This window comes from Rhea americana, unplaced genomic scaffold (assembly GCF_003343005.1).
Source record: "Rhea americana isolate MKP2758 unplaced genomic scaffold, rheAme1 scaffold_41, whole genome shotgun sequence".
NCBI lineage: Eukaryota > Metazoa > Chordata > Aves > Rheiformes > Rheidae > Rhea > Rhea americana.
Genome location: NW_028186546.1, coordinates 4,474,634 through 4,502,424, shown reverse-complemented (window position 1 = coordinate 4,502,424; position 27,791 = coordinate 4,474,634). Strand labels below are relative to the sequence as shown.

At 45.2% G+C, this 27,791-nt stretch overlaps 1 protein-coding gene across 2 annotated transcripts; it reads left to right on the top strand.

Annotated features, from left to right (window-relative positions):
• The first annotated feature begins 2,586 nt into the window (after positions 1-2,586).
• SMYD1 (SET and MYND domain containing 1) lies at positions 2,587-26,762 on the top strand. 2 transcript variants are annotated; one of them, XM_085314683.1, is made up of 10 exons: positions 2,587-2,920; positions 12,471-12,647; positions 12,922-13,135; positions 14,845-14,975; positions 16,858-16,896; positions 19,543-19,735; positions 22,926-23,018; positions 23,842-24,005; positions 25,520-25,688; positions 26,349-26,762. In XM_085314683.1, the coding sequence occupies exons 1-10, from the start codon at positions 2,784-2,786 to the stop codon at positions 26,505-26,507; spliced, it is 1,476 nt and encodes a 491-aa protein (XP_085170809.1). In that variant the 5' UTR covers positions 2,587-2,783; the 3' UTR covers positions 26,508-26,762. The 2 variants fall into 2 exon arrangements, with proteins under 2 accessions (XP_085170809.1, XP_085170810.1); XM_085314684.1 differs by lacking the exon at positions 16,858-16,896.
• The last annotated feature ends 1,029 nt before the right edge of the window (positions 26,763-27,791 follow it).

Genomic DNA, 27,791 nt, shown 5'->3' with positions numbered 1-27,791 from the left:
CTACTAACTAGCTACTAACTAGCTACTAACTACGCCCTGCCGCGGCCCAGCTGCCTCCGCGCCCCCCCCGGGCCTCCCCTGCCCCCTTCGGTGCCCCCCAAAGCGGGACGGGGGCGCTGGTCTCGTTCACCCTAAACGCCCCGGTGCGGCCCCAAAAAAGGGGCCCTGCGGCCACAGCGGGCGGCCCGCGGGGTCCGGCGCGGCCACGCCGCCGCCCCGGAGGCCCCGGCGGTGTTTTCTCCCCTTTATTCGTGGCCTTTCTCGAGTTCCTGCGCTCAGCGCCCGTCCGGCGGACGGCTGCAGGGCAGTCGGAAGCCGAGGACTCGGCTCCGCTTTGGCTGGGTAACGTGGCGCTTTCGACGCCTTTGCCGAGGGCGGCAGACGGTGCCGTTCGTCCCGCCGGGAAGAGCGGCCCAGCCGTCCCTCCCGGCAGCTTTGGCCTCCGCGCCAAGTGATATATTCGAAGGGGAGAGTAAGCTGCTGTTTAAAGGTCAGCCGTGCGCAGCGCTCCAAAGCCCGCGTGCCTCGCCAGCTTGCTTTGAAAGCGAACGTATTTCCACGGGTTGAAAGTAGGCTCGCTCGCTCCAAATAGGTATTTAAGCGGGAATTCCCAATATCCAGCCTCTCTTAGCCTTCCACAATTTTCCTAGTGATTTTTCTTCAGGTTGATAGTATTAACACCTTATTTTTCTGCAAATAACTCAGTATCARACCGTGGCCCAGTGGTACCAAGCATCTTGGTGCACGTCCCAAAGCCTGGATGCAGTTSTGATGAAGCCGGAGAGCATCCAGCAAGATGGTCAGTGCTCTTCTGCGCGGCCAAGTTGGGCACACMCCAGTGCAGCTTTAACTGGGGTGGAAGGAGAGAAATGAGCTGCTTGGTGTGCCTCGTCTCAGCTGGGTTTTTATTTTATTTTTTTGATTGTACTGCATGTCCTATTGCTGCCTGCCAGTGCAGAGAGCTGGTCTCGTGTAATTTCATCCTATGTGGAGTTTGACCTTTTATTTTTAGCTTGCTGTTTTGAAAATATGTAAATATTTTTCTTTGTTATCCATGAATCAGAAACAGTGTATATCGGTTAATGACAGGATTCAATATCATGACACTCCAATTTTGAGGAAAAAAATATCAGCACTCAATTTTGAGGGCTGGCTAATACATCTAAAGGCACTTACACCCAGGAGAATTAAACACGGCTAGCAGAGCATCCCAATATCACTAGTATGTGCCACACAAGTAGAGCRTTGTGATTAAAATTCTTATTGCCGTGCACCATGCATGCGGGGAGGTTTATGCCACCAGCTCTGCTACAGCTCCAGCCTTCCTCAGTAAGGAATGGAGGAGTCTGGTCGTCTGGGCAATATTGGTGATAATCACATGAAGACTCACATCACCCTGAATTTATAAGGTTGTGGAGTGATGTTGTTCATGCTTGGCACAATCACAGAAGTTATAAAACAGGATATTTCTGCTAACATGTGATACTATATTTTATTGTAGGAAYGGATAATTGCCAGAAGCTTTTAAAAGTAGATGCTGAGCAATTCTGTGACTGTCTTGAAGATGACAACAATATTTCCCCCTGTCTTGGCTAGGTAAAGTGTTTCTAGGGTTGAAAAGAATTATCTTCTCCACCCCSCTGCACCTCATGTTCCTTATCTGTTAATCAGCTATGTTTCTCTGTGCAGCAAAAAGATGTGGGAAGAGGTTTGCAAATATTAACGCTTGCAGAGCACTTAACAGTCCAGGACGAAACAGAATCAGATTTACGCATGGTGGAAAGGTGAGATTACCATGAATTAGCCACATGAATCATTGCTAAATGATAATAAAATGCCGAATGACAATGTGGGCTAGGTTAAATTTCCGCAGGGAGGTTGCTTGTTATACCTGAAGGACTTCCCTTGTGCCTTCCTGAACTTGCACTACCTGCTGGGAGCAGTGAGCAAAGCAAGGGCCCATGTTCCCAGGGGTTTGATCTCTCCAGTGTCTCCTCCTTTTATGTAAAGATGGGCCAAATTCCACCGTCTCTTCTGTGGTTGTGCACTGGAGGTGAAGAGCACCCTCAAATGTACTGACATTTCAAAGAGTGCAGTGCATCCAAAATTGCACGAATATCTAACATGTCCTTCTTGCTTTTGCAGCCTGTGCCAGCTGTGCCAGGCTGCCAGCATTTGGGAAGCGACTCCCCTTTTCCAGGCTCTGGTGGCAATGGAGGAGGCGTGTGTTTCGCTGTTCTCTCTGCCTCAAATCATGGGCCATCTCCTGGAGGGTAAAAATAAAGCAGCATTGTTTAGTTTCTGGAAAAAGCCAGATGACAGTAGAAGGGGTCAGAAATATGCGTTCCAGCCCTCCCCATCCCACTGTCTCAGCTGTTGCTTCCTGAGAGACAGAAGCATGTGGTTGCTAAAAATACCCTGCAAAGAGAATACATTCCCTTTCCAATGGGAGAGCATAAATTAGTCTCCGAGTCCTAACATATACAACCGCTTGGGGGTGGGAGAACAATTCCAAACGTGGTTTTCGGAGAGGGGTTTCCTAACGCAGCAGAAGTCCCAGCCCTTTGATTTCCCTGMGTCGGTCGGCACCGTTGCGCGGAAGAGCTTCGCCTCCTGCTCCCACCCCCTTGCCCTCCTATGGGAAACGGTGTCGCCAGGGGTGGGAGTAGGGGTAGGCCAGCCYGCTTATAAGTGTGGTCCTGTGGCAAGCTGAAGTTGACGGGAGTGACAGGAGGTTTGGCGTGCTCCGAGATACCCACCTCCCATGCCGTAGGGTCCCTGAGATGACCAAAGGGGGAATGGAGTCAGTTGAAGTGTTCGTGGCTGAAGGCAAAGGCCGTGGCTTGAAGGCGCAGAAGGAATTCCTGCCCGGGGATGTGATCTTCGCCGAGCCAGCCTACGCTGCTGTGGTTTTTGATAGGTAAGAGTAGAGCACTTGTAAAACAAAGATCAGAAGCTGTCTCTGTGCAAAAGGAGACAGGGCTGGGCGGGTAAAAGTTTGAAAGCGTCTGGATAGCATCAGCAAAGGGTGTGAAGGGAGATCAGAAGCACTTCTATAAGGACACTTCTGCAGCTTACAGTCACTGTCCTCACAGTCAGATGAGGCTTCATATTTTAAATAAGACACGGATGATTTCCAGGATGTGAGCTTGCAAGGTGCTCGGTGCCCTCAGCTTTTACCAAATGCAGTGAAAGTTGAATGTGTTCAACACGTTCCCAGACTAGACCCATATTGCTCACCAGTGGGCTGCCAGGACTAAATGTAATTCAGTTACAGCCATCTCTGRCTTTGCTGAAGCCTCCACTGCACAGAGGGTGATGAAGAGGAGTTATATTGTGCTCTGCTCACAGGTATGACCTCCCAGCTGTGTATTCTTCAAGGGCATCGAGATGAGTCCCGAGACTGAATTTTGCCCCACATTGCCGGTGACTTTAGTGAATGTTCTGCATAGTTAGTAGTGTACTGAGTGATTCTGCCTGTTTGAGCTTTCTCTGAATGAATTAGCTCTGTTAACAAAGTCTAGGAYTGAATCGGATGAAGTTGATTTGTGCTACTGTGTGATCTGGCAATAGCAGAGAATTAGGGATCAAATGAACAGAGCAGGTAACAAGTATTTTTGTGTTATTTGTTTCTTTCTTGCCTTTGTAATACCAATGGGAGAACATGTTCATGAATCTGTACAACAGCAATAATTATAATGTTTTTAATTTTCATTTTAATATATCATTGCAAGAACACACCATTAAAACTGATTTTTTTTTCAATTAAGAATGTTAAATTCTTGAATAATATCTGGAAGTGAACTGAGTTCAATTACAGTAGTGAATGGCAAAACCATCTCTCCGTGACATATCTTTTTAGGTCCTGCGCTTTAGTTTTCCTTGTGTCGCTAGTTGGGAGCTTGCTGTGATATTGTGTTTGCTTCAGAAGTTCCTATTGTCCGTGAATTCTACTATATGCTGTATTAAAAATAATAATAATCCTTTAAACCATTGAAAACATTCTGCCTTTTGATTCCTGGATGACATTTTTTTTTCCTTCTAAGTGAAGCATTGCAAGCATCATATACRTAGTAGAGCAGCTCATCAGATCATGTTGAAGAGCTAAAGCTTCCATACATTTTCAAATGTCACTTGTGTAATGTGAGATAAGGGGAGAAACTGTTACCACACCAGCTCTTAGACTGCAGACTGTGTCCGAGGCTTAGGTTTCCAACTGAAAACCTCTGATGGGGAGAGATGCACTTCCCTCCCTATGCAGGCTCTGTTTATTTAGCTTCCAGGGGGCAGATGCAGACACTGAATAGCAAGGAGGTAAAGCAAACACATCACTTCTCTGTGACTACAGAGAATGGGGGTAGTTTCAGTCATTCTYATTTTTCTGCTTCTTCTTCATGCTGCTGTGCAATAGTAACAGACTCTTACCATCCTATGGCATATTTCATCCCAAAGCACTTTATATATGCCATTGATGAAATGCATTTCTGGCATCTCTGATGCAGATGGTGCCAACTCGGTACTTGTTGCTTAGCACTCACCAGGGAACATCCTGCACCTAAGACCTAATGGAAACCTACATTTTTCCTGTGAAAAGTACTCTGTTTTTTTTCATGCACATCCACGGCTTTCACTTTGAAGGTACCTTCTACCCTTGTCTCAGGGTATTGTGCCAGGGTATTTTTTATGTATTTTTCCATGCCCACAGACAAACAYGCATTTGGAGACAGTTGTTACTGTCTCTGTATGGCTAGAAGAAGGCTCTATACTTGGTGTTGAGCCTACAGCATTAAAAAGGTGCTCACCCTGCAATGAGACATCTAAGTCCAGAGTCTCTCACCCTAATTCTCCTCAGCATGTTAATCTCTTGCTGAAAGCAGTGTGTAAGTGTCCTATGGAAAGAGAATTTAAATAGGAGTAATTGGTGGGCCTAATTTTTGAAGTATTTGRGTCATACCTTGTCACTTAAATAGGTGACCAGATCTTCCACAGAGCTTAGCTTTCTGCATATGTGAGGGCAACCATGGAAGCACAAGGATGAGAGTACTTTGAAAAATTGGCCCATACCTTGCAGCCCTTTTAGGAGCTCCGTTCTTTGGGAAGTCTGGATGCTGGATGCAGTGTGCATGCTAAGACCCTGAAAACCTGTCCCTGGCAGTGCTGTTGAAAACAGTCCTGTATGTGTTGTATATGGATCGCTGTAATGCTGTAATGGTCACACTTCAATCTTCTGTGCGACTGAACATGATGTAACAAAGTACTGGATGAAGTGAAAGCACGCTTTTTGGATTAGTGGGAGCAGATCTGCTGAGATACGACACTGTTTTCTTGGTTTGGCTGTACTACAGGATGGAAAGCACCTACTGTTCGTGGCTGGGTGTGCAACTGTGATAAGATGAGAGGTGTTACTGCCCAGAAATGTGGAAGCTCCAGAAAAGCTGATGGTCATTTGACCTGGTGAAGAACATGGCTATGGAATGAGGAATTCACATTTTCTGCTGGAGGTGTTTAACTTCCAGTGTCTTAATTAGAAACCCTGGAAAATCCCAGAGAGAGCCAGACCCATCCAGAGGGCTGCTTCATGCAGGAACCAAACTTACACTCTCTGAAAGACCATAAGAGGAACGTATGTCTTTGCCCTTACTATATAGGGAGCTGGGGAACCTACGCAGTTCATCTTGGCACCCAATGTTAGGTGCTCATAGTGGAAAATGTAGATTAACAGCACTTCAAGCTTAAGTGATGCAGAGGCCCTATTCTGCAACACAGTGGGGAAAATCACTTGCCGTAAATTTTACTACATATTGCTGCAAGGAATTGTAGAAGCAATTTTGACCTGAGGCTGTCTCCTGATTGCTTGAATTGGTATGAATGTCTTTTATAAGGAGACTGAGTTTGAGGAGTTGTTGAGGATTTATCTTGCCAGTAAAATAAGAAATGTTTTATTTGACAAAACTCTGCAATCAGCCATCCTTCTGTGAGGAAATGAGACCCATCGTCTACACCGGAACAGTATATAGGGTGATATGATGACTTACCCAGTTGAGACTCAGCTTGCAAATTAAGACATCCGCAATGGATCCGCAAGGTCTATACATGTCCTCATAGAGCTAAGGGCAGGATTCAGTTGCCTACACAGTGTCATTTGAGATGCCCCGAGGTGTCTGAGATGTCCACATAGGGCTGACAGGTATAACACAGGATTTATGAGAATCACACAGCATCTCAGAGTAGGCGAGTGTCCCTGCAGAGCCTAAAATAACACTAGGATCCTATGTTTAGGCATGTGAATCCAGGCCTAAGTGCCTAGGTGCTCAGTGTAGTCAATGGAGCACTATTCTGTACAACCAGACACAGACACCTACCTTGGTGAGCTGAATCACTTTAAAAGCCCTGTTGAGTTTGTTGTTTGGATCACTGCTTAAATGCCTAGTGGACACCATATGGGTGACTTAATCTGGAAACTGCATCCTCACCCCTGCAAGTTCTGAAAGTTCATCTGGAACATCGTTTAAGGCTGGTCAGGCGATGTGGCGATGGCTCTCTGATACCAGGGAGCTTCTGATTCAAAAGTACAGAAATCTCAAAGTGAAGTTATAGTAGTCCACTATAAACATCAGCCTTCTCATAGCTTCTTAGATTTTAAGCCCAAGGTATGACTGCAAAAGCTGACCCTTTCCTTTATATACTGATTACCTGGTGACGTCTCCTGCATCAAGTCCATTCGATATCTCTGAACTAAAGCAAACAGCTTAGAGAAATGGCAAATACTGATTTAAAGGGGGTGCAAAACTCAGTGCAATCTCAGATATTTCGCTGTTTGGATAGAGTGCAGACACACTCTCTGATCCTTGTTTGAATCTGCCTTGCATTGTTATCAGCTAAAGTAACACTTAAAAAACACCAGTCAGTGTCAGGCTTGCTTTGCCCTAAAATAGATGCAGAAGGTTGGAAACACATCCGCTTGAGGAATTCTTGGCCCTTGGTGGGGTCCTTTTTCAGTGTACAGATCCCCTGTGCATTCCCATTGGCCATTGCCTCTAGTTGAAGCTTGTTCTWGTCCTCTGCTTACCTGCTAGGTTTTAATCCTTCTCACCCTCCCTTTTCACTTTCTGTTTGAAGACACCAGGTCTCCTTTCCATCCATGGCCACCTTCAGGATGATGGTATGTGACCTTCTCTTCTGGCACGTCTGTTGGCTCTGAAGCRTGTAAGAGTTTACATTTCCCACAGGCGTAGGGAGACCTGATATATCTCTGTCAACCTTCTCTTGATGGGTTTGCTCTTTAACCAGTGGGGTTTGAGAGACAGTAATCAAGGCAAACAATATCAYGTGGTAGAAAGCAAGATCACCTGAAGAGCTGCTTGATGRGTGATCTCCAGATTGCAGRAAAAAAAAGAAGAAAAAAGGAGATCGTGCTATTTTTGTGCTTCTTTTTGATGTATGAAAGAAGGCCCACAAGCATTTCTCCAAGGGAAGTGTATGGAGCTATGTTATTGTAGCTGTGGTGACCTCGGGATATAAGGATATACCTGTAGTAATATAATTCTGAAAATATTATGAAAGCAATTCCTGTCATTTGCTATCAATAAAATCTGAGAACCAGTGTGATTGTATTCACACTGTTTCAGATTTTGATTTTGTTTARTTATCTAGTTCATTCAAAAGCTTAAACAAAACTTAGGAGAAACCYCAGCTTTTTGAAAGGAAAACACACTCATACCTCTTTAAAAAGGCTGTGGAAGCTTGTAATAAAAGACTAAAAGTTTAAGTAGTCTAAAATAAATCTTTCACCCAAATCAGGCAAACTAGAATGTGTCATCTCTGATATTTCAAAGATAAAAGCACTAAGCTCCGACCTCCATTTTTAAGGAGCAAGATATTCTTGAGTTAATAATTCACCATTAAAGGTATCCTCAGTAGAAGCCTACTACTGAATACCTCCCTTTCCCTTTCACTGTTGAAAGAGTGGGTAGATCTCCTTAGGCCATTGTGTTTAGCGAAGTGTTGCAGCCTTTACTTTGAAAGCCAAGTGGACTTTGGTTATATCTTAGGCCATCCTTGAAGGACGCTGAGGAGAGAGATGCCTAGCTAGCCAATAATAAATATGAAGCAGATGGATTTAGATGTAAGTTAGATCATCTGTGTTTGTCCTGCCACATTGTGAGCCATCATGTCCATTTAGCTATTCAGTGAAATCCTGACCTATTTGTTCGCACTACAGCTGTCTCACCTTGCTTTTCCAGATCAATGAATGAGATGCTGCAGGGCCTTGATGGGAAATGGTGCACATGTCTCAGAGATGAAGTGAATGCTTGTTCTATGGCAGTGCTCACCCTTCTGTCTTGGCAGGCGCAGCAGGTCTGAACCCACTGTACTTCCAAGTGGCTAAAAGAGCTATCTGCTTCTTTTACTTCCATGAAGAGCCGTGCTTGAGGGAGCCATCCTCTAGCTGATAATGCTCTGTCATCTCTTGCATTCATTAGCTGGCATGTTGAATCACTGTTTTGCGATTGGAACTACATCCAGGACTGGCAATAGTTGTGCATCTCATCCAAGCAATATCAGATTTTACAGATTAACAACAAATCTGCTCTTTTAGCTATTTCTGAGCACAGAGGATCCTACGAAGATTTGTAAGTGAAGTGGTAGTTCTCATACCTGGCAGTCTACTCAGATTACCTGTGAGTGACTGTACCTGCAGTTTCCGTACCATACGAGCTTTCACTTTCTCATGAAGTCTCATGTGACTTTTTTTTTGTGCATTTTGCCTCTTCTCAGAAATGGTGGCTTTCTAGGGCTGACATTAAGTTTCACTGTTCGATTTCCTTTGGAAATGCTGGGCACCCTCCCTGTACAATAAATGATGAAATCCAAAGCAGTATTTTTCTCTCCTGAGRGAGGAGAAGGGGAGACACAAGCCCCTATCTCATGACTCTGGTTCTGCTGCACCATTTCCTCCTTCAGCCTGTCATTCCTTGTACAGGGAAGCTTTCTAACTGCCTTTCCCCTCTCTGACTGCCATCAAAATGTGCGGGCAGCAGGAGGGAGTCCCATTCCCCAAGCAAGATACCTCCCCRTGCTTTCCGGCACAATGTAGCCATGTGGGTTTTATCAGCTCTCTGGCTCTTCTTTGCCTTACAAGGAGTGTAATCTCTCTTGCACCTCTCTGCCCCCCTGACTTGACAGCTGACAGAGCACAGCCTCACATTTTTCAACAGCACCCAGCTCTTTCATTTGACTTAATGAAGGTGGTTGCATCCTCCTTCCTGGACATGTGCTCCTGCCTGCCCCTTCTTGAGTGCCTACCTTGATTCAGGCTCCCCCTCACCACCTGGCACTACTCACTGTCATTTTACAAGCTTCATTTTTGCACACTGCTTTGTCTGCTGCAAGTCATCCCACTTTAAATCAGTGTCCCTCTTCATCCTGCAAAAGCCAGGRATCAGGGTGGTTTGTGTTAGCAGCTCATGTAACTGTGCTACAGGAATGTAAGCACATTCTCAGGGTATGGTGATACCTGTAAAGGCACAYACATCTGTGTGTGTATATATTTAGATGTACAGTGAAGAGGCAGGGCAGCCTTGTGGCCGGGGACTCTGGGGTTCTGGGTCTGATTTCCAGCTGTGGCACAGCCTTCTCATGTGACCKTCAACAAATTTTTATTTCCTTGTGCTTCAGTTCCCCATTGCAGACTGTGCATGGTGTTGATGTTCCCTTTGCCTCTGTGGTCGATGCGCTTTATGCAGCAAGGAGAACCTCCCTCCTTGGGCTGGCAGTGTCTAAGTGATGTGAATGTGAATTCTCCCATATCTTCAAACCTAGGAGGAGGTGGAGGTAAAGTGGGCAGTCACCTGAAGAAGCAGACTGCTGAGAGCAGCAAATCAGCCAGGCAAAAGCCTTTTCCAGGGCCAGACATCGACTTCTGCAGGCCTGCCCACTTCCTCTGCCACTGTGTCCCTTACCCTATGTCCTGTACTTGCAAGGTGGGATCCATTCCCACCATTCRATCCAGCTCCATTCAGGCCTCATCCTCGGGACAGTGAAACTCAGTGTTGCCTGTCATATTTAAAAGCCATGGGTCCTTAGGCTTATTAACAACCCTGCTGTGTCTAACTGGGTCCAGCAGCAAAGGAAAAGTCCTGAAGTTGTTTGGGCAGGAGAGAGAAGTTTCTCCCCTGCTTCCCGATGAAGTAAGTCTCAACAGGAGGCAGCAGGAAGTGTGAAGTGGGGCATGTGGTTGGGGGTTTCCCTTGGTCCTGGGCCCTGGACACTCTCAAAGAGAGGTATGAGGTTAGACAGACCTGATACTTCTTCATCAGCACCCTCCTCCTTGATTATAATTACATATATATAGTTATAGGATGCTTCATGGAAATCCCTGTTTTGAATCCCCAAGGAAGAAGCCTGCTGCTTGTGAAAGGAGTTTCCCAGATATACCATGAATGTCTAATTCACAGTAACCTCTCAGCTAGTTAAACTGTGGAGCCAGAAGCATGAATACCTGGTGGGTGGCACCTATCTCTGCTGGCACCAGAGAAAGATACCTCCCATTTCACATGAGGTTTTGGGATTGATGGGTTGGAGGAGAAATCTACATCACTAGCCCATCTGTGTGAAAGCTACATGTGGCCTAAGGAGCACAGTGCTAAAGCTAACACTGGACTAAGTGGGGAGGGATTTTATGCCCTGGGAGCAGGTTACATCATTACATCAGGCATTGTGCTCATTGCCTTTAGTGTTTAAAAGTAGCCCCATGATGGCATATTCAAGGCCACTGACCAGCAAAAAATCATTGTTATTCTCCGCTCAGTGACATACTAGCCTTGTAAAGATTAAAGATCCCCTCAGATTTATTAATAAAATCTTACAGTGATCATAAATGCAAGTACTTCTCCTTCAACTTGGCAGCTCTTCTGCTTCCCTGCTGACAAAACTCTGCCGTGGGAGCTGCCCTGCAAACTCCCCCATGGCTTGTTTAGCATGAGAACTGCTAGTTAGCAACCCCCGTCTYAGCATGCTTTAAGTTCATCCTTATATTTTCCACCCTAAAGACCATTCCAAATGAGTGAGATGAGCTTCCTTTCATGTTGTGGAAAAACTAAGGCAGCACTGAACCAAGGCCCAGATTCCAATGGGAGGGCACTCGGGGTGGGACTCAGCTCTGTGTTGAGCCACCTCTGTTTAGATAGGTCCATGCAGGTTTCCCTGTGTGAACTAAGTGTCTCAGCTCCCAGTAGAGCACATGGAGATTAATATGGTCCATGGGGTATCATATGTGCTCCAGCTCACCACAGGGAGGGCTCAGCCCCTGTGCTCCTAGTAGATGCCCGCAGCAAAGGCTGCTGTGGCGTTACAAAGGTCAGTTGCTCTCTGCCTGAATGGAGCTTTCTCTGCATCCCCTGCACAAAACCTGAWGAGAGCTGCAAGCCGTAGCAACCATACCAGCATGCAGCTTTGCAAAATGGCATCTAAAATCCACAGAATACGCAGAACACTTGCAACTGGTGCAATGCCACCAGTACAACTAAGACCTTGGCCCACAGACAAAATAAGTGAGAAGCAAAGCTGCTTTTTGATTCATGGAAACCTATTTTGGTTTCAAATAGTGCAGACATGTGGTTTCCCTATGCAGAGACAGAGCAGGTTGGCTGTGATCAGGACAAGCTCACAGTTTAAGAAAATGTTGACACATAAGAAAATGTTAGTAGGAGCCATCTCAGTCTATCAGTCTCCTTTATTATGATACGTCTCTGATCTGCTCACTCTCAGAGCATTTCTGATGTGTATGTTTGTCCTCATGTGCCCATGTTTGGTCCCTCTAGCCCAGTAGTTTTTTAAGTCWTTTAGGTATGGTAGTGGCTGCTGCTCCATTTTGTGCAATGGCCGGTGTGAGGTGCAGGAAAACCTCAGTGCTCTAGATGGGTTTCAGTTTAGCCAAGCTCAGAGGCTTTGTGGGAGGATGAAGCACTCAGTCTGGCTCTTTGCCTTCACATTTTTCTTCGTGTTCAGCTAAGTGATAGACTCATTAAGCATCTGCTTTCTGCTCAGCAAATGGGTGGCTGATACTTCAACAAGGGCCAGACACAAAACAAAAACAGACTGAAAGTCCTATTAACAATGGCAGTGCTGAGAAGAAGCAGATGAGCTGCAGACAAGAGGGCTGAGAGCTGAGGAATGTTTTATTACTTCCCCCCTTTAAACAGCATATCTGTCTCTTCTGCATAGCCAAAGAAAAAAGCAACAACACTAGACAAACAYATGATTGTGCTGTTGCACAAGGTAGGGCATTGCCTGGCAGGTTTCCCCTTCCTCTCAGAAAGGCAGGAGGGGTCTGTCCTCACCATGTGTGAGGAGCTCAGGGGCTCCAAGCCAGCAGTACCTTTGCTTGATGGAGCTGGCAGCCCACTGGGATGCTAGGCTCAGCAGCCCTTCTCTGAGGTATAAGCCAACGGGTCCTTCTGTCCTTCCAGCCTGACTCACATCATCTGTCACACCTGCTTCAAACGGCAGGAGAGACTCCACCGCTGTGGCCAGTGCAAGTTTGCCTACTACTGTGACCGGACCTGCCAGAGAGCGGCCTGGCTGGACCACAAGAATGAGTGCTCTGCCATCAAGAGACATGGCAAGGTGCCCACTGAAAACATCAGGTGAGCAGCAATCCTGAGGGACTGTGCCATGAGCCTGGCTCTGTCTCATGACCTGGCCTGAAAGCAGTGGGAGGAGAGAGAGCTTCCCTCTGAAGGGTGGGAAATAGGAGCTGGGTGGCCTAGCTGGTAGAGGGGCACCTGGGCATGAGCTGGACTGGGGAAGGCCAGCGGCATTGCTGAGCGGGGATGAATTTTGATGGCCCTCCTGCTGGGTTGAGGTGCATCTGGCTTGGTCAGAGTGTGACATTAACGTGTGGCACTCTTCCCTGGCCAGGCTGGCAGCCCGTATCATGTGGAAGATGGAGAGGGAAGGCAGCGGGCTGGCAGAGGGCTGCCTGGTCTCCATTGATGACCTGCAGAACCATGTGGACAACTTCAATGAGGAGGAGAAGAAGGAGCTGCAAGCCGATGTGGAGAGTTTCCTTGAATTTTGGCCACCACAGAGTCAGCAGTTTGGCATACAGTTCATCTCCCACGTATTCGGAGTGGTAGGTCTGATGGGCAGGAGAGCAAAGTGACCGCTATTTTTAAAGCTGTGGGCAATGTTTACTTCAGAGGGAAGGTCTCAGACCAAGCCAACCCCAGATGTAAACCTAAGTTTCTCAGGCCAGGATGCCTGCATTCCTCCTCTGCTTGCCTTTAAGATGCTGTAGCAGCCTGGACAGCCAGGTCAGAGTTTGAATACTGCCACGTTCCTCATCTGCCTCAGTCCTACATTTCCATGTGGGAAACCTAGGCACAGCAAGGTCAAGGTCTGAAACATTTTTAGCTAAGTATGTGGACAAATGGCCTTGGTGCTGCATTCACATCACAAGTCCTGTTGGGCATCTCTCTGCGCCTGAAAGAATTAGGATGCATTTAAATGTATTTTCAGTAAATATACTTAAAATGTAATATATCTATACATATACATATATATAATACATATATATATAAAAAATATATTTAATACAATATTTTTGAATACATAATATTAAAATATGCATTAAGATGTTTATCACATGTTGTGTAATCTAGATTCTTACATCTGTATATGCTGATCATATATAGTTATATATGATTTTTACATATATATGCATAGATACATATATATGAAAACACAACAGATACAATATAGTAATGCTTTATAGTATCTATTTCTGATTTGAGTGTAAATTTATGTTCTCAGAGTAGCAAAAAGGAAACTCCTCTGATACTACTTATGGCTGAGTTTCTCTGTCTAGCTCTAGTGTTAAGCCAGTCAGTGTATCCAGGCATGCACTAACCCCTTGGCTAGCAACACTGCCCYGGGGACCAGTGTAGGCTGAGGCGAGGCCCTCGCCTCTCGTGGCTCTGCACCGGCCGGTGTGGCACAGAAGATGGCTTTGTTGGCCCGAGCACTGGCTATGCAGCTTTCTGCTGGGAGGATGCAGAGCATCCCTTCGTACRTGACCCTGCAGAGGAACTGCAGCCCAGTGGGTCAGGGAGACTGATGTGCTAGTGAACAGAATAGCCTGCCCTTGCGTAAGTCAGGAAGTATGGGTGGAGCAGAGACTTAGTTAAGAACAGAAATAAAGCAATTAAAAATGATGAAAMAATTAGCAGCTGAGTTATTTCATTTGCTATATCTTATCACATTTTCCCTTTTCAAATATTTCCTTTGTATATAATTGTGAGTAAAAACTATTCCCTGAATGATTTRCAACAATAATAATAACTCATAACARACTGAAGTAGTTGGTTTTTGAGTTCTGTGAGCCACCCAGCAGACGTGCGTCCAGGCTGAGTGTAGCCCTCATGGTTAATCACTGACACCAATATCTGTTTTTACAAGAGTGAACTTTGCTTTCTGCAGCTACTCTGCTTAAATTGCTTCAAATTCATTTTCCTGTGACCTTTTCCTGAATTATTTGCTGAAAGCAAACATGAGAAATCCCATGCATGGTCAAATCAAATTTATCTTAAACATCTAGGATGGATTTTAGCAGCAAATATGCTGCAGTGTTCACTCAGCTCTCCTCTGAGCCAGTCTATCTGCTTGAGTCATTTCTACAGTTACCTGCTATGATAACGTCACAGACAATTCTTCCTAAGGTTTGGAGATGGGATGTACCTCTCCKAAAGAATCAGTGGGAGTGGAGAAATCTTGATGCCAAAATGTAGCTGAATTAATTTTTTTCTACTTCAATTCTTGCTCGTGCCTGTATTTTGGGACTAGATCAACTGCAATGGCTTCACCCTCAGTGACCAAAGAGGACTGCAGGCTGTTGGTGTGGGCATTTTCCCCAATCTCTGCCAGGTCAACCATGACTGCTGGCCCAACTGCACCGTGATCTTCAACAACGGCAAGTGAGTGGATTTCTTTCTTCTTCCTTTTTTAGCTTAGAAACAAAAAATCAAAAAATGATTTCTAAAGAGGAGCTCATTTCTCTCAYGGTTATTGTTTTAAAAAAATATGTTCTGATGTACAAAACAAATACACAGAACTTATCAGTAGGGTTTGGCCCAAGGTCCAGTGAACTGGCAAAGAGTTTTTCCTTTACTTCTRTGAGTTTTGAAATTCAGTCTCCAAATACACAGATAAATTGGTAATTAGCTAATTAGAGTCACACTCTTACACTGAGGCTTAGTTTATGAGTTGTAAAGGAATGATTACAGTTAATGAGTTATAGATTGTTCTGGGAGTCCGTAGTTCAAGAGTTTCTCTTTACTGAAGCCTGCAATCAGCTATGTATCACTCTCTGCTGATGTGTTTGTAACTATCCCTCACACAAATCCTCAGTTTTGTGAGAGTGTACAATCTCTTTTAATCATTGATTAACTCTTTAGCAATGGGATCTTAACGACTTGTGACTAATGACATCAGTTGTGACTGATGTCTGCAAAACAGTCACGTACAAATGCAGGATACCCCTGGCCATGGTGCATTGCCCATCCTCACCTGAGCCCTGCAAGAAAACTTATGTGGGACAACTGTGACACAGCTGTGAGAGGCCCAGTGGGAAATGTAGGGACATTTCCACGGAGCTGGGAGTGGAGGCTGCCCATCTCTGTGCATTTGCTCAGGGCAGCCCGGCTGRAGGATGCTTTGCCCTTCACAGCCTTCTTCCAGGCCAGACAAGATGTAAACTACTGCTCAACCAGCAAGTTGTGTCATGTGCAAAACTCCAGCCGAGAGAAATTGCTTGCCTAAAGTCGGCACAGCCATGTATTTCATCAAAATTTCCCACTTAGTCTGGAGATTTCATATAGTCCTGTGTTTACCAAACCTTAATGTTGAGCTTAAGATAACCCCAGGGCCTCCCTTTCTTTAACTAACACATTGCTTGTGCACTTGAGTTCTCATAGCCAGTTTTACCTGATAAATGAAGTGTTTATCACGCAGCTGGGGAGCAAGCAAAGAGAGAACAGCATTGGATTAGGATTGTGGGACACAGGGCATGATCCAAAGTCAATTGGAGTCTGATATCCAATTGCCCTGGATCAAATCCATACTGGGAGGMCTGGGAGAGCCTCTCAAGCAAGCTTAGGAAGTGAAGGAGGTAATTAACAGCGAGAGCAACCCTGAATCTGAGTTTCTGGGTGGTAAGCAGAGGAATTACATTTTGTTTGCCTGGCAGCCTTTTGAAGCTCCCATGTGCATCCTGACTTTAAACCTTGACCAACTGGTAATATTGTGTAATTGGCCAGTTAAAGGGTGAAAGTTTCTTATCTTTTTGAGAAAACCTGGTGGAAAACCCTAGCTGCTCTTGCCAGGAGGACTGTCTCTATTCCCTTCAGTGGGAATGGGGCCTCTCTGGGCTCAAGGCAGAGCACTGGCCTTGAGGACCCACTAAACTCATCACATAGAGCATGGTTGCTAATAGCCCAGACTAACTTCTGTTTCAAGCTATATTTTAGTGAGCATGGTTCTACTGATGTCAGTGGAGACATCTCTGGTCCATGCAGGAGAATTAGCCCCATTGGCACCTGTGAAATGCGGGAAGAGGGTTTTGCTTGTCTGCTGGCCGAAAGCACTCCCCAAAGCACCGTGCCAGGATGGCTGTCACTGAAATGTGCCACGGCCAGGCACTGAGCATCTCGCTTGTGGCAGCTGGATAGCGAAAGCAGGAGCTCCTTACACCATCAGGCTGCAGCTGCATCCCGGTGCCCAACGCCGGGCACCCAGACCCCAGCTTCTTGTGTTGTACTTGTGCCTGTGTAAACTGCAGATGTTTGTTTTGTCTTTCAGTCATGAGGCTGTAAGATCAATGTTCCACACACAGATGAGGTGGGTCGGTCTTGTAAGCATCCTCCTTCCCCTTGGCCTCTACCCCTCACGCCCCGTGTTAATAAAAAAAGCCGCAAGCAGCATCGAGGGGCTCTGAAAGAGCCCGCTGTTTGCGGAGAGTTTCACTTTCCCCTTTTTCTGAACTTCTATTCATCCTCCGTGTAAACTAAACCCAAACCTCWCTTAACTCTGCATTTTCTAGTGCATTATAAACGTGATGGTGATACTCACTATGAGCAGCTCCCTCACTGCCAGCTCCCTCYCTGCCTTTCTACCCTTGCTTCCTGCCTTCTGAGATTTCCCTTCTCCACTTCTCATTTCTCCTCCCCTGATTACGGCAAGGGCATGAAAGTCAGAACAAGGTCTTGCTAATCTTGTATAGCCCAAAATAAAACCTTGCCTATTACGAGATGAGAAATGATTGCATTACTGACATACTAAGTATTCCATGTTTCTTCTGTAACTGGCAGTGCCCTTTGAATGCACTGACGACAACGGCAATGCCACGAGATGCAGATTTCATCCATTTTTATCACAATAGCTATTTAATGGTTTGCCTTTTAATGATGCCACTGTTACCTGTTCCAAACAATTGTCTCTTGTTAAAGAATTCACTGAAATGTGTGTAAAAAAAAGAAAAGCTCTTTGGTTAGCTCACTGCACTTGGTACATATAGTCAATCCAGTTAAAGGGACACTGTGTGTTAAAACTCCAATTTCAAACAAACAGGGTCACTCAAGTAGGAGGTGAAATGCTTCTAAAGTGATTTTTGACACCATTGCTATTTGCTCTGTGCATTACAGAGAGGACCATAAAAATGCRCAAGTGAGTGTTATTTCTGACTGCAGTTACTGTGTCTGGGTAATTTTGGTTTTGAGCTATCAGGCCCTCACTGTGCCTCTGCCTGGATCTTACAAGGTTGCTGGTACTTGGTGCACGCAGTGGGGAAAGGGAGCAAGGGACAAGGGTGGTGGGGGTGTTTTATAAACCCCTGCTCCAKCCACTCTCAGCTGACAGTGTCCCTTTAGCTGCAGTGTTTTAAACATGCCATGTGCTTGCACGCTTGTCCAAAACCCTATTGATCTCCTTGAYGTGAGAGACGGCTGCTTAAAATACACCCAGCTTGCTTAGGCTATCAGGGGCATCATAAAAGTCAAAAGCTTGATTCTGCTTCTCTGCATGACTTACTTACTTTAAYGAAGATCCCATTAAGTGTGAAAAGGAATGTTTGAATATGAGAACCTTTACCTTGGAAATTGCCTTTTTTTTTTTTTTTAATGCACTTTCTCCTTGGAGTAGCTAGCAGCACCTCTCTCTGACTGGCTGGCATTTTCTCATGGGCATGACATAACTAATAGCTGCTTTTGTTGGGGATGGCATGTTTAGTGATGAATTTAGTAGGAAATATGCTGTTGATGTGACCTAATGCCAAGAGAAGGTCAAGACCAGCCTCGAAGGGTCGCTTACCCAGCCGCCCTGGAGTGGCTGCAAGATTCAGCGTTACGCCCTTGGAGTTCAAAGTTTCCTGATGTGAGTTACAGAAATACTATCATGCAGAAATAATCCCCCCCCCTCCTGCCCCACAACAGGCATATTTTTAATGCATCTGGCTCTGTCTTTGGTGAGGCCTTTGGTCTTTTGTCTCGGACATACTGAATTATTTCTAACAACAGATAGAGCTACTGGTGGAGGGGTGGATTGTAGYAGGATGAGAAAAGCATCACCTTGCTATTGCTGTTTTATGGGGCTTTATTCCACTTGGGCTAAACTCTTCAGCCAGTTACGCCCCCTTGATTGCCAGATGACCCTGAGTAACCAACAGAGAGATTTAGTCTGCTAAAGTGAAATAGCAAGGGACTTATTTTGAGTGTCCACATTATTTAAGACCTTTTTCAGGAAAAGACATGAGAGTGAGGCAGGTACAGGGATCTGACTTTCTAAAGGCCTGTCCTCCTTTCAGGTGTTTGCCGTGAATTTTGGTACGGTTGTGGAGACCAGCAATTTCCTTATGTTTGATGTTAACAACAGCCATCAGCTCAAACGGGCTATGGCCAGTGTAGACCTTTCTCATAGGATTGTTTCTATGTCTTCATGAAGATGTGTGAAAAGGCATCTCCTAGCCGGCAGCCCAGAGGGAAGGTCTCCAAACTTTTCAGAGCAAAAATGATACCGAAAGTGGCATGGGCTTGGGATCTGGGAGTTTTACCAGGGCTGCACGAATAGTGTGCAAGCAGTACTTTAAAAAGATCCAAAGTCTAAACTCAGCGTTTTGTAATGCTGCTTGTGCATTTCTCATCACAGGGTTTTCTTCGGGCGAATCCCCTGCGACATGACAGAAGTTCATGTCTAGGTTGAGCCCCCACYCAGATAAATTAATCTGGCTGTAGTCTGTTATAGTTCAGGCCCCTTCCTCTTTGCAGTGTATCTGTGCTAGGACTGGCAGAGGGGCAGGAGAAACATTGTGAGCCTTTTAGTATGCATTTAGTTAGCTGAAGGGCTACACATCTGTACATTGGCCTCCCCGGAGGGATAAAGCAGTACAGTAGTGCAAGGGCTGGGGCAGTTAGCAGCACCAGTCCCGATGGCTTTGCAGCTAGGGCCCTGCACCTTTGCTTTTCTAAGCCCACCTCTCTTCTTTGCACCCAGGATTGAGCTGAGGGCACTGAGCAAGATTTCTCCCGGGGACGAGCTGACCGTTTCCTATGTGGATTTCCTCAATGTGAGCGAGGAGCGGAGGAAGCAGCTGAAGAAGCAGTATTACTTCGATTGCACGTGTGAGCACTGCAAGAAGCAGATCAAGGATGACCTGATGCTGGCTGTGAAAGAAGGGGAGAGCAAGGTATGGTCCTGCCACAGCAGCTGTGCCCAAACCCACAGGCAGCCGTGACGTGCCAGCCAAAGCTGGCTCTCGGTTTAGTTAGTGGAAAATACAGTAGGAGACAACAAAGTCATGTCCCCGCAAGAGAGCACAGCTGTAGTTCCTCAGCCCGGTGATGCTCTCAGTAGCAATAAAGCTAGATTTTAGCAGAAGCACAACTAAATAGTGCCAATGTAAAAAAAAAAAAAAAAAAAGGAGACCAGAACTAAAACTTAATTGAACACTATACCAATTTGAGCACCATGTAAGGTCAGTTTAATCCCTGTTATGTCACATTTTACATCCAGTAACTGCACATTTTTTCATTTTAAAAGCCCCCCAAAGTTGCCTCTAACTCTCTTGTGTTAAAACTAACCAAATGYGTTTCCCCAAGTTTATAAAACTTCCCAGCAGACCTAGCAGTCCCTCCATAGGCAGAATGCTGAAATATTAGAAAATAAGTTTAGAGGGGAGAAAAATACTGGCATTTAAATTGAGCTTTTTGTGAGGAACTGAATGGGAAACAAAGTCCTGAGCAGTAGAACTGAAAATATATTACGGATAATTTTTAGAAACAGAGTGATCCCGCACTGCTGAAGCTGTACAATTTGTAAAACGTGACGCTGGTTCTGCGAAGCCGAGGAGCTCAAACTTCCAGTCCATCTTTGCAAAGGCCTGTCATAATGAATTTTTATTATCACAGACATTTCTCTGTGCCTGGCTGCTTTGGGCAGACTTACGTGTTGGACCATTCATTTTTTAGTGATTTGTGTTTCTCTGGAAGTCTCACAAGCCGTTGACTGRGAGAGTGTAAGGATGTGTCTAGTCACATCCTGCTGACTTTAGGGTGTGTTTCTTGGCCACCGGCTCCAGTTTATGAACATGTTGGTAACTCTTAAGAATTTCTTTTTCATTGCTCTGCCCAAGGATTTAACTGCTCTGTTTTTTCCCTTCTGTGACAGTGTTAGCTTATGGGGGGAGTTCACTCTTGTAGACTTTATGACCTACAAGAGAAGGGAAGGGAAGTCAGGGCAAGGCAAGAGGATTTTAATATATTAGCAAGTCAGTACAGCTCAGGGTGGTTTGTGGGGCAGGAGCAAACCACAAGGGTGGGATGTGAGACCTCTTAGATCAGCACTACTGGCAGCAGTGGTGGAACAAGCTGTGGCCTCCTAGGAGCTAGGACAAGATCCGCAGCCTCCAGATCAGYGCAGCTTCAAGAAAGCCAAGCTCAGCCCTATGTTCACACAGGTGGCTGTCAGGAAAAACTGGATCTTACCTTGTCAGATCTGTTCTTGTCTGTTGCCAAAAGCAAAAATCTCTCCCTGACCAAAGGTTTGGAAAAACAGACTCTTAACTGTCAGGGAGCTCCTGTCTGCAGTAGGACAGAGGGCTGGAAGAGACTCTGGCTTGCTGGCTCTRGCTTCCCTGCTATTGCAGAAGACCCTGTTCTATAATTCCATTACTATATTTATAAAGTTCCCTCTTAAAACTAATCCTGACTATTAAAATGCCTCACTTTCATTGCAAAGCTGCCTCGGACTTCAGTCCTCTGATATAAAAGCATTTTCATCTGACTTTCTGTGTAAGTATTTTTGAACACCTCTTGCAGTGGACTGTATAAATCCTCTAGAAATCTCAGCTCTCATTCAACACTGGCTACCAAGCCTTGACTGGGTGGTGAGCTGCACCGTCCCCTCTCCAGGAACATGCAGTAGAAGGGCTCTGCAGTGCACAGCAGGAGTGCGTGCGCTGTAAGGGTAAGGGTAAGCACCACCAATCTTGAGTGTTCACACRGAAAAAGCCTCCTTGCAACTATGCAAGGTGCATGATTTCAGCTATTAAAAATACTCTCCGTCCCCAGACAATAAGCATCCAGAGTGACCTCACCCACAGAGCACGTCTGCTTGCCGCCTGCTGTATCACATTCTCCAAATTCAAGCTCCATTGCCTGACAGCGGCAGCACTCACAGCTGTGTGGAAAAAGTGCTATGAATATATGTATGCCGGAGTGACAGCTTACATCCTCAACAGCCGCTCCAGCCTCCAGCCTCTTGCTCCTTCCAAATAGTAGCAAAGCTCCCATTGTTTACGACGGCAACCGGATTAGGGGCTTCATGAAAGCAAGAGAGGATTTTTATTTGACAAAGCTGCTATGAAAGTGGTGTTCAGCGTTCCTATTCTGGGAGTCTTTACTCAGACAACATAACAATGTAATTTGCACTGACATGAGCATTGCCTTTGAATGTGCTCTGCRTGCTGGGACATCATGAATACTGCTCAGATTGCTGYTAAAATCTSATTACCTAAATAGTTTCAGYTTAATCGTATGTAATAATAAAATATACCACAAACACAACACATACATACATATCCATAARTAGATGGATAAGCTGTTGTTGTTCTTTCTGACTTAACCTTTCAAGAGCCTTTCCCAACTAGCTAAATTTCACAGATTCCTCAAAAATCTCATTGACCAGATGTGAGAAAAAGACAACGGGGTAGTCCTGCAGTCCTGAATCCAAATTTGTGTGTCCTTCATTGCAATGGAGGGTACCTGCCTTAGATCCGTACCCTGAGGTCCTGTCTGATTACTGGGCACATGCCTCGGAAATGACTCTCTCATGTCCCCAGACCAGACTTTTCCTGTGAACTCCCACTCCTGGAGTAAGGTGATTGTGGGCTGATTTCAGATTTCCCATTTACAGATTTCCCGTTTATAGAGGTCTTGAAAACTAAAGTACTTCCCTAATGTGAATTTTAAAGGCTCAGAAAAACAGAAGATATATGATGATGATGGATATGATAGTTTTATATTTCAGCATTAAATGGAGGGAGTGGAGGCAGCTAATCAGGAGCTGGTTGGTGTTTTGTCAGGCATGCTTGAATCATGTCTTCTCAAATACACAATGAAACCCTTGTTGAAAGGAGTGGGAGTTTCACCTCTGGGTTTGGTAGCAGGACCATTTCAACCCAAACTTAGTGCGAGGGTTGGAGTGGCTGAGAAACACTGGGATATACTTCCAGTGGGACTAAGGTACTGATGGATAAACATCACGCTGAGCTGGTTTGGGTTCCCAGACTGATGGCCAGGGTGTCCCTTTAAGTAGGGCATTTTGGCATGCCTTCGGTAGTGCATTTTCCTCATCAGTTTTCTTAATGTTGTCCCCAGCCCTCTGCAGAGATGGTGAAGGAGGTTATCCARTTCTCGAAGGACACACTGGAGAAGATTAACAAGGCCCGCCTGGAGGGAGTTTACCATGAAGTGAGTCTCTGGGCTTTTGCTTTCGYCCTCTGCACACATGCTGCCTGGGAGTGAAGCGGGGCTGTCTACCTGCTTTGACAGCTGTGCCCCKGGACTGCCTGCAGCATGGCCATGCATTTTTAACATGATCATGAAATCWATGGCCTCCCAAGTGAAAAAGATGAGTTTCATGAGGCAAGCTTAAAAGTCAGACTTGCCAGATCTGCCTGTTCTCATCTCTTTTGCTGAAACTGCTTTACTCTGTGTAAACAATATCAACATTGGCTGTTCCAGGACCAGCTCTCTGCTCTAATGTCCTATAGCCTATAGCAGGCTATGGAGTTGTTTTTTCCTTTCTTCCTCCTTTTCTGACCCAGAGAATATTTAATTGTTTTGTTCAGAGTGTATTAGCTTCAGGAAAACACTCTAGGCTGACCAACAGCCTAAAGGTTTGAAATTACTTTGAGAAATGGCTGAAGCCTTCCAGTGTGGAGGAAGAGAAGGTTGGGTGGGTGGTACTGGAGTGTAAGTGCTCCTTTAGCACTCAATCCTTGATAAACCCAAGCTGCTGGCATCTTTTTTTTGTCCTAGGTCCTAAACACTGAAATAAAGGTCTCACTTCTTCCTTGCCAGTTTTATGAATGTAATCCTGAGAAAGGATGAATTTGAGCCCCGTCATTTTTGTAGACTGATGTTTTGTGRCAAATAAAAACATTTCCTAACTTCCTCACCCTTTGCAGGGACTGGCTTGGCCTCTAGGACTGATAACGACTGTGCAGCCCACAGGGCTGTGGTGTGGCAGCTTCTGACCTTCTCTTCCTCTTCCCACTTTCTCCGGACCTAGGCTGTGAGGCTGTGCCGTGAGTGCCTGAAGAAACAGGAGCCTGTGCTGGCGGAAACGAACATCTACCTYCTGAGGATCCTCAGCATTGCCTCAGAGGTGCTCTCCTACCTCCAGATGTTTGAGGAGGCAGCTGACTACGCCAAGAGGATGGTGGATGGCTACCTGTATGGCTGTGTCTTGTTTTTGGCGATTCTTTGTGGTCATGTGGTGTTAGACAGTGTGTTATACAAAGAATTTCGGGCCAACTTTGCTCTTACTTTACAGAAATTAGTATTTTCCCATAGGGCAGCTGTGCTGGCATTCAAACTGGATTATATCACCAGACAGGAAGAGCCCCACTTCCTAAATGAAGAGTTCTCAAACAGATGATTTACTAAGTTATAACTGGCAAGAAGTTTGGTTACATCTTTCATTAGCCTCTTTGTTTTGTCTCGGAAACATCTCAGGGTTGCCCTGGCAGCAAAACATAGAGCCTGGGTACAGGAAAGAGAGGCCATCACTGCAGAACATGGACTGTTCCCCTGTGAACTGCAGGAGGGAGACATTGCAGTGATAAGAGAAACTCTCAGGTGGCTGCACTCAAGATACTCCTTCACTCTTGAGTAATATTCGGGTTTTTGTCTTGGCTAATTAACATGCTTAAGTCCTGTGCTCAATGCCCACTGAAAACAAAGAACTTTAAGCTTGGTCCACATAGGTCGAGGACTGACCATATAGTAAAAATGACATATCTAATTATTTTTGAGGTTTTGCCCCAGGGCTGATGAGTATTAATTAGCAAGGGATTAAAAAATCAGCAGTGAAAACCACAGAGAATGGAAGGGAGGAAAACTCGTTTCATTATCCCATTCATCCTCCAGCTGAAAGTGACTCATTCCCATTACATGTCCTTTTGGTCCATTCTACCTCAAAAAGCTTGTGATATTTTTTCTTTCCAGAGGGGTTATAGTGTCTAGTAGGGACTTGCTTGGCCTTGTGGTCTGACAACCTGTTTGAGTCCCAGCTTTAACACTTATCTATTGAATGATGTGGAGGAAATTGCTTCCCTTTTCCCTAGTTCCTTGATTTCTCAGTCTAAAATGGGGACCATGGTAATTCCCTTCTTTACTTTGTGACATGCCTGTGCAAAATGCTAAATAAGCCCTTAAGGGCAGACGTGCAAGTAAGTATGGAAGTTAGGAGAGTGAGAGTCCCCGCAGGGAGAGATCCATTGCCAGGGAATGACATGAACATTTCTGGAGTTTCTGGAACTGCTTGTTTCTTTCCACACATTGGATGAGAAGCTGATGATTGTTGCATTCTCAGTTTAAGCACTCCAGTTCAGTGCCTGAAGTTAAGTAGGTGAAGTCTGGGCCATAGGGTTAGATCTGGGTTTAGTGTGTGCTAAAATAATGTGGAATTGCAGAGCCTGGATTCCTCTGACCCAAGTGTACGGCTTTCACCTTTGGCAGGTTGTTCATCCTCAGGCCCTGTCACATCAACTCGTGTCCTTCTGTAATTCATGTCCTTGTGTAACTCATACTTGCCTTGTTAAGCAGATTGCAGATTTCAGTGGTATGAATGCAACAGAATTCTCACTTCAGCAAACAGTCTACTCTTCAGCAAACATGTCATGTCATTGACAAACATTTGGGAACTCAGAACTTCCCTAAACTAAATTTACACAATGTTTTTCCAGGAAAATATACCATCCCAACAATGCGCAGCTGGGGATGGCTCTGATGCGSGCAGGAGTGACCCACTGGCATGCTGGTCTCATTGAAGCTGGGCATGGTATGATCTGTAAAGCTTATGCCATTCTCCTGGTCACCCAYGGACCTTCCCACCCAATTACCAAAGACCTGGAGGTAGGTGTCAGGATCTCCTGTGCTGTCTGCTGTCTATTTGGGTGAGCTGTCTATAAAGGAATTACGTTCAAGCAGTAGAAACAACCCATTCCTAAGAACTGAGAGATAGGTTAACTAATAATTACGTCTTACTAGTGCTGTGGTTTTCTCCAGGTTGTATTTCAGTTTGCTGGGAGATGCATGTTCCTTCTTATGTTCCTTCATCTCTGAAAAAATAGTTTTTAACCTGCATCAGGGCATATTATTAAAAATGGCCAGTGAGCCCCTGAATCTTTTTACTGTGCCCAAAGACAAAACCTTCCATTCTTCAGACAGCTTGATTTCTCTGCTCTGAGATGAGATCTGGTGATATGAAATTACAAGTGGTGGGCCTGTTCCCGGCTTACCAAGTGATTTTCATTATCTTATATTGGTGACCATTTTGCTTCCTTGCTTACCACTCCTGAGTCCTTCTGTCACTAGCAGGCTTTATTAGTAATGAGTTGCAATGCATCTGTGTCCAGTTTGATTCTGCTAGTGTGAGACCTAGAACAAGGTGCATTGCAGTCATTATGTGGTCTAGGACRTCACTGATGGATGGTTTCTGTGTGTAGGAAGTAAGTTATTCACTTCCTTTGAGATCCCCTATATCACAGGTCTTTAACCTGTTTTGTCCCTCAGGTCATGCGTGTCCAGACGGAGATGGAGCTGCGCATGTTCCAGCAGAATGAGTTCATGTATTACAAGATGAGAGAAGCTGCTCTCAAAAACCAAAAGATTCAAGTCATGCCTGAACCCACCAATGAGACCTCCCCCAGTCTTTTCCACAAGAAGGAGTAAAACTTGAGCTTAACACAAATTCATGCCTGTGGGATAGCATCACCTGTGGCAACTCCAAACATAGGGAATGTGATATATGAATATGATATATCCAAAAAGATTTTTTGCAGTGGCACCAGTCTGAGAACATGGACATGCTGGGGGATAGTCCTGAAAAATCTTTGAGGGGCTTAGAGCACAGGACCTCTTTGCAGAAACATCTTTTTCTACTGCTAGCATTAAAAATCAAAGTAAAGAAAATCTGTTATAAAATGATTTAAATTCWTGTTCAAACTTTGTTTCTCTCCAAGGCAAGTCCTGATCCTGAAGTCCTTGGTTAAATTTTTAATTGATTCTTTCCTATCTTTTCTTCTATCCTTTTCTTCTATCACTTCCTTGTGATGATATCATTTCTTCTAGTGACATGTGTTTTACCAAGGGACAGCAGAAGTGCTAAGCTGGGTCCAAAAAAAGTCATGTATGCTTGTGAGCATCAGGGGCAAAGTGAGAAAGCCCTGCAGGATTTCATCCACAGATGGTATTTTGTGTGCAGTTTTTTTTCTGATGAAAAAACGAAAAAGGATTCCTCAGCTGACAGCGATACAATATCAAACTGAGGGCACTTTGCAAGTGACACAGGCTAAGCGAAGATTCAAYTTCAGGATAAATTAATTAGGATAAATCATTTGCCTTATCTAAAATTAGGTAATGTCTACAGTGCTAGCAGCCGATGGACATGAGATGGGTCTGTGGCAGAACTGGTTGCATGAATGTGGGGCACTGGCTAAGTGGATTGCTCTAACTGAATGAGCACTTTCTAGGTAGGAACTGATTTACCTTTACTCACCTTCAGCATGGGCTGATTCAACTCATGACATTTGGCACGTGTCTGCTTAGATATGCCCAACTTTGCACTGAGTAAAAAGGGATAATAAATGGGTTGTTTGCCAGTGACGAGCCATCTAAGCTTAGGAAAAGTCTGTAGGCAGTGACTGAAACCCTAGGGAGAGAGAAGAGGGTCAGAGCAGGCTAGGACACAATCCAATTTCATGCTCTACAAGAGACCAGCCAGAGAAATGGAGGAGTGCCAACTTAAACTAACTAGAGGGCAGGAGAAGCTGAGTCTTTGCTTATCAGGTTTCTTTGGGGAGTACTTGTGCTGTCAGTAGAGTGGAGAGGCCACTGCACACTGCTGAACCTCACCACAGCTCTTGCTGCTCACCCAGCTCCACTGTTGTTATTCTGATAGGGTTGGACCCCCTTTATGCCAGTYAACCAGACTGTTTTCAACTGGATCTTGCTTTG